Genomic DNA, 6,632 nt, shown 5'->3' on the forward strand with positions numbered 1-6,632 from the left:
AAATAAGAAGGGATATTTAGATCAATCAGATCTTATAATTAGCTGGGAGAACTCATTTTGAACTATATTTGACCAGAATCAGGAAATGTTGTGTTACAATATAAGCCGTGAATACTCAACAGTTTTCTGATTTCTGATGGTTGATGATTTTCCAATAAAAATGTAGAAAAATATGTGTTTCATCTGAGATACGACTCAAAATAAGACTTAACAAGATGATGCATTGTCTAAAGACCCGATATCTCACTGCCGTGTTACTTCTAAAGTTATTATGTCTTATATCAGATGTAAAGACATTCTGACTAGATATTACACAAATATACTTGTAGTGTAACCCCAACTATTTATCTCGATTTTAACAGGTTCTCCCATGCATATCCAGGCTTATCCATCTCTGACATTCACTCACTCTTAACCACATTAAGATTCATGATTTTTTTTTTCTGACAGTCAAAGGCCTCCATCTCCCTCCCTTAACTCCACAAAGACCGAATGCAGCTCCTTCACCCGGGATGAATAAATGTGTCCAGAGGGAATCAGCATTCAAAAAAGTCCTTCTATTCTCTCTGAATAGCGAGCAAGTCGGCGGAGAGTGCAGACATTAAGACATTCTCATGTATATGCTATCACACTTCTCCATCTTCAGTGGGGAGAATTCTGAGCAGAAATGGAAAGCGGGGTGAAGATATTATCACATAACGGAAGACCTGGAAGCCTCTGCAAGGGCCAACACACACACACACACACACACACACACACACACACACACACACACACACACACACACACACACACACACACACACACACACACACACACACACACACACACACCGTTTCACTTAGCATGGCTGGAGTTAACCTCACTGTACAATGTGTCTACACAGGTCATTGTTGAGTCTTTGTGAAGGGATAAAGTGAGAGCACAGGGGAAGGTGAGTGTCTGTGGCCTTGGCTCTGATAGCATTGTGATGAGCGAGTGGGCCGGGTTGGAAAGAGCTGCTTATTGAAGGATAAGGGTGAGAAGATAAATGTAAAGGCAGCGTTATGGTGACTCTTTTGAAAAATTGCCCCTCTAAAGGTCCACAGCCTTTGAAATAGCTTTGCTTGCTATCTTATCCCAAAGATCTTAGATATAAAATACATAAACTGGTCTTGGTCTTTGGATTTTTTAGGTTAAATTAGGGTTAGGGTCTGTAAATGAGTGACAGGAGTCAACAAAGTCACATGCTATCGATCCATCTTTCTATCTGATTGCTAAATGTTATGTTGGCTTTCTTTGGGAACAAAAGCTAGATATCTAGATTACATCCATCTTAAACACCCACCATCGTCCAGTCTTGTAATTACCAGGCAGCCACACAATCTGCTTTGTCTTCCAAAAAGGGAGGGTCTCTAATAGTGGGCCAAATTAAAGAGCTTAATGAAACACTGCTGTGAACCATTCATCACCACTAACAGAAGGACAGTGATGACAGAGGAGGAAGGAGAGCGGCGATACATAACATATCTTTGTAGTGTTGCTTCGTTTGAACTTCACAAACCCCATGCACTTGGTATTTATTTTAAACGCTGACTTAAAGGAAATATTTAAAGGAAAGGATTATCGTTTTTGCACAACTAAACAATTCTGATGTAGCAAAAAAATATTTTGTGAGCTTCCTCTTCCCTCAGTTCACTGGGACTGGGATTGGGTAGCTGCCCCTCGAGCTACAAACAATACTACCTCCTTCTGTGTCCCTGATGTGTGTGTTTTGACAGATTTGACAGACTGTGTGACCTGCCAGTGGTGGACAGATGAGTGTGTGCGTGTGTGTGTGGTGTGTGTTGTGTGTGTGTGTGTGTGTGGTGTGTGTGTGTGTGTGGTGTGTGTGTGTGTGGTGTGTGTTGTGTGGTGTGTGGTGTGTGTTGTGTGTGTGTGGTGTGTGTGTGTGTGTGTGTGTGTGTGTGTGTGTGTGTGTCCAGGAGAAAGTGGTTTAAGAGGCTCCGGGATGACAGAGGCCTCCCAAATGAGATTATACTTTATTGTGAGTGCTAGGACCTGGCTGTAATTCAGTTTGAAGAGAACATCAGGCCTGCATTAAACCGGGAAAGTTCACACTTGGCAATATGGACCAATAAGGGAGCAGTAAGGCTTTAGGTGGGGTATAAAGGTAAAAGAGAAAAATAGAACCAATAAATAGCAGAGTCATTGCCGCCGCCATACTGTAACTGTTGTGCAGTGGAATCCATCTTATTCCATAATGTGAAACGATATTTCAAAAAATGTAATGAAATAATTTGGAAAACTCTCTACAATGGAAATCTCAGGGTTAAACACAATGCAATACAATCGTTTGAAAAGGAGGTGTCGTAAAATTGTGAATCAGTCTTTTTCTAAGCAACACAAGCCTCCCGAAGTAACTCAACAGACTTTGAATAGTTCCAATAACATTAAGGAAGTATTTCAGCAATTCATTTGTCTGTAAAGCTAGAAGGAAGTCAGCAGTTCGGCCAACAGAGCCTGAAACTAGATAGTGGCTGAGCACAGTTAAATATGAACAGATAAACAAAATAATGTTCTAAATGTATATCTGTTAGACAGAAATGTAAAAAGACAAGATCGCAACTGACAACATAACAATTGAAGTATTCGTTAAATAATCATTTAATAGCACATTATACTTTCAACGCATCAATGACGTGAAACATCTGTCATAGATGGTGAAATCTTATACAACAACTGGTGGAGTTTGTATTTCACCCTCATCAGGAATATGACCATAGAACAAATACAATATGACTCCATATTCTGAGGTTTAAAAGTATGCTTTGTAATGATACAATAAAATAATCCCTTCATATAAGGACATCATCAAAAGTTGGATTTAATACATTAATAATAATATTTATAAAAAGTATAGGCACTTTATTAATCTACACAGACTGCAATAAACACAATACATGACAACCATGGTTGATCTTTTTTTAAAGTACATTTCCTAGTTATTTTGATCACAGGTTCATTTAGAGATACCCTCACAGTGTGTGCTGAGGTTCATTCAATGCCTTTATCCTTCAATATCTTTCTCACATTCTTCAGGTAGTCAGGATCTGGGTAGCCATCACTGGAAGAACACAAATTACACAGAGTGAATAACTATAGTGCGTTATATAAACCAACTTGTAAAGACGGTGGTTGCACATTTTACTCACACTTTGATTCCTCCTTCTGCTTGTGTTTTCAAGGGGATGGAAGCAGTGGTGACGACGTCCTGTCCCCTTATTATTGGTGACCACAGAGAACAGCAGCTCCGTGTTGAAGGCCTTGTCCAGCAGCTTGAGGACCCTCCGGCCGTCGCGGCTGTCCGGCAGGGTAGTGCACAGAGCCGCAGCCCTGCGTAAGGCTGGCCCCGGGTGGAGGGTGTTTGTCCTGGAGGAAGAGAAGTGAGGTTTCAGTGGCTTCTCAAATAACATTTACCTTGCATTGTTTTTCTTCGCCCTCAGTTTAACTATATGTGTTGCTTCCTTGTCAGATTCCATTTCCCCGTAGCGCTGATAACCAGACCAACCAGATTATCAACTTCTTCCATTGAAAGAATGCTTCCTTTAAAACCTGTTCTGAGCTAGTTCAGTGTCCTTATTCAAATCTAATTATGCTATACATTACTGTGTCAAGTCTTTCAAGACTGGTTTTAAGACAGGTTACTGATCCTGTTTGTTTATTTTAAGGTATTAATTAATTAATGCAGAATGATGCTTTTAAATACTTGTCATAGTGTATGTACAGTTTAACAACATCATCTATCATTCAAAAATATGTTACGTAACCCGATGCTAAGATTTGTGTTATGAAATAATGCAAGCCTCATCAAGACCTCCACATATTTCAAGGGAATAAACAAACCTGGAGCATAACAAATCCTTAGAAAGTTTATACAGTTGATGGTTGAAAGTTGGTTGAAGCCTATAAGCTTACTGTCTGTATTCCACCGGGGAATATGTAGTTGATCTGCAGGGTGTTGTCAATGGGGTGCCCTGGCAGGTCTCTGTGGAGGATCACCCAGGTCATCTGGCCCGGTGGCTGCGTGCCACTCAGGACTTTGTAGATCCCATTCACCTCTGCATTAGCTGCAAAGACAGGAGGCCAGGTTCAGTCAAATCATCCAGAAGAAGTCAAAGCTAGACAGAATCAGAGAATTGGTTTGCATGTGTGTGGGAAGGACCTTGTTGTACCAGTGATGGAGGACCATTTCCATCCAGGAAGCGGTTGCAGTAGAGTTTTTCGCTGCTCTGGTTAGAGCCCATTCTGGGAGACAAACACACAGAGATTAACGTCACCGATTAAAAATAACATTTCATATGTTCAAATCTAGTTTTAAGACCTTTTATTTGTAAAGCTATTTGAGCTCATCTGTACCATGCAGGTGTAGGCCATTTTCTATAAAAACATGACGTTCCCTTATAACAAAACTGCATCGTCAATAACGTTTTGATGTATCATAAGTAAGTCTTGTCCTTACCAAGGTCATGTAAAAAAGGCGGTTGGGTGGGTTTTAAAAAAACACTGGATTTGTACCCAGGAGACAACTGGTTGTGTCCTATGTGAAACCTAAAGTAAATGTTTACTATTTTTAGATTAATGTCCCTAACATCAATAATTTAGCTCGATAATTCATGAATCTTTTACTGAAACCTTGTAACTTGCAAGGTGCACCACTTTTCCATTTACAGTATCTACACAAAATCAAGTAATGCTATGTTAATAAACAGTCTGACAAATAATTCAGACCTATCCTCTGCCTGCTGAAACACCTGAAGTGAAGGTATTCACTCTGTTGCCTTTTCTTTCCAAGCAAAACTGGAGCACAAGGGCAGAAATCAAGTTTATTAACACACACTTCTCTGACATTAAACTGCCATTAAGATGTTTGATGACACAAACAAATCTGATGGTCTGACTCACTGTTGACATGAGTCTTTTACTTTTACTTAATAATGTGACTGTGTGTTGAACATGTTCAGTAAATATTCCAGTAAAGCAAGGAACGCTTGAGTCCTGAAAATGCAATGGATACAAGTATCATGAAATCATGTAAATGAAAAACGATATCAGAAGGTTTTGGCTGAAATCGTGTTTTTATGAATCTGCCAAAACATTATGCGTGTCCCATGTACCCAACACACAGGTTTGGCACAGGCAAAGAAACATACACAATTATTAACAGTGAAGTTGTAACTGTCATCCATACCTGTTGAAGTTTTCTGCTTTACTTCTGCTCTCTTCTGTGGCAGTCCCGTAGTTCAGATGTCTTTCCCATTCATGATTCCCACGAGAAGAAACCGAGAGAACAGAGTCAGGAAGAGGGGAGACAGAGAGGGGCGTGTCAGGTGTTGTGGGGTAAGATACTGCTGAGTGATCCGTTCAACTGGGTGTAGCAGCTTTGAAGGGAATGTGTGTGTGTGTGTGTGTGTGTGTGTGTGTGTGTGTGTGTGTGTGTGTGGTGTGTGTGGTGTGTGTTTTGTGGGTGTGTGTGTGTGTGTGTGTGTGGTCTAGCATTACTATACTTGTGGGGACCTACATCTGTTTACATAGTCACGTGTGGGGACTGGCTTCCGTTATGGGGACAAATTGGAGGTCCCCATGAGGGAATCATTAATTTTAGGGTGAAGACTTGGTTAGGTTTAGGATTAGGGTTAGGGTAAGGGTAAGGTTAAAGGTTAAGGGTAAGGGTTAGGGTTAGGTTAAGGGTTAGGGTTAGACATGTGTTGGTTATGGTTAAGGTTAGGATAAGTCTCCAGGAAATGCATGTAAGTCAATGTAATGTCCCCTGAAGTGATGTATACATGGTATGTGTGTGTGTGTGTGGTGTGTGTGGGTGGTGTGTGTGTGTGTGTGTGTGTGTGTGGGTGTGTGTGTGTGTGTGTTGTGTGGGTGTGTGTGTGTGTGTTGTGTGTGGCAAGAGAGTAGAGTAGTAAGTATGCAGGAGTTGCAAGTAAGAGGCAAGTGAACAAACAAGAATATCACACCAACACGTACACAAAGATTTGATATCGCATTGTCTTTTTTAAGAGCTAATTGTAATTATATTACAAAATACGACAGTCATTTTATAATTTCAACGGGGAAATGAAAGGCATTCAGGGACATTAGCATAACAATAGCCTGACTTTTTGGCTGATGAGATTCCAAAGGAAAGCAGACCGGCGGCTCCATTAGTTTTGGTTTCAGCGGAAAGTTTGGCACAAACCTACATTTTGTGAAGACCATTGTTCTGCTCTGCCTCTGGACTATTGATCGCTCTGTGGTAACTAACCCTAACCCTAACCCCAACCCTAACCCTAATTCTCACAAAAGGAAAGCAAAACCCTAATCACTTTTACAATACAATTATTAACATCTCATAGTTTTTTATTTTGGAGCCAGTGGTTCAGCTCTCACCCCTGATGACATTCAGCCCTTTATTCCTTGTTTGAATGCACCTGTTGGGAGACACATTGGTACAAAGTGACTGCCAGATTAATGTAATGGCGCTTTTCTATTCTGACACCAATCATTCTGGTATTTTATTGAACTTTGAGCACATTTTAAAACATTTCAATCTAACAACTTACAACACCCTATGACACTAGAGTGTTAGGGTCCAAGAAGAA

General features: G+C 40.5%; 1 protein-coding gene across 1 annotated transcript; it reads right to left on the reverse strand.

The window, feature by feature from the left end:
- Window positions 1-2,628: 2,628 nt before the first annotated feature.
- On the reverse strand, window positions 2,629-5,373 carry dtx3l1 (deltex E3 ubiquitin ligase 3L1). The gene is made up of 5 exons (XM_034210732.1): window positions 5,231-5,373; window positions 4,205-4,287; window positions 3,958-4,109; window positions 3,195-3,411; window positions 2,629-3,106 (listed from the first exon to the last, which is right to left on the reverse strand). The coding sequence occupies exons 2-4, from the start codon at window positions 4,284-4,286 to the stop codon at window positions 3,265-3,267; spliced, it is 381 nt and encodes a 126-aa protein (XP_034066623.1). The 5' UTR covers window position 4,287; window positions 5,231-5,373; the 3' UTR covers window positions 2,629-3,106; window positions 3,195-3,264.
- Between the last annotated feature and the right edge of the window lie 1,259 nt (window positions 5,374-6,632).

Source organism: Gymnodraco acuticeps, unplaced genomic scaffold, assembly GCF_902827175.1.
Source record: "Gymnodraco acuticeps unplaced genomic scaffold, fGymAcu1.1, whole genome shotgun sequence".
Classification (NCBI taxonomy): Eukaryota; Metazoa; Chordata; class Actinopteri; order Perciformes; family Bathydraconidae; genus Gymnodraco; species Gymnodraco acuticeps.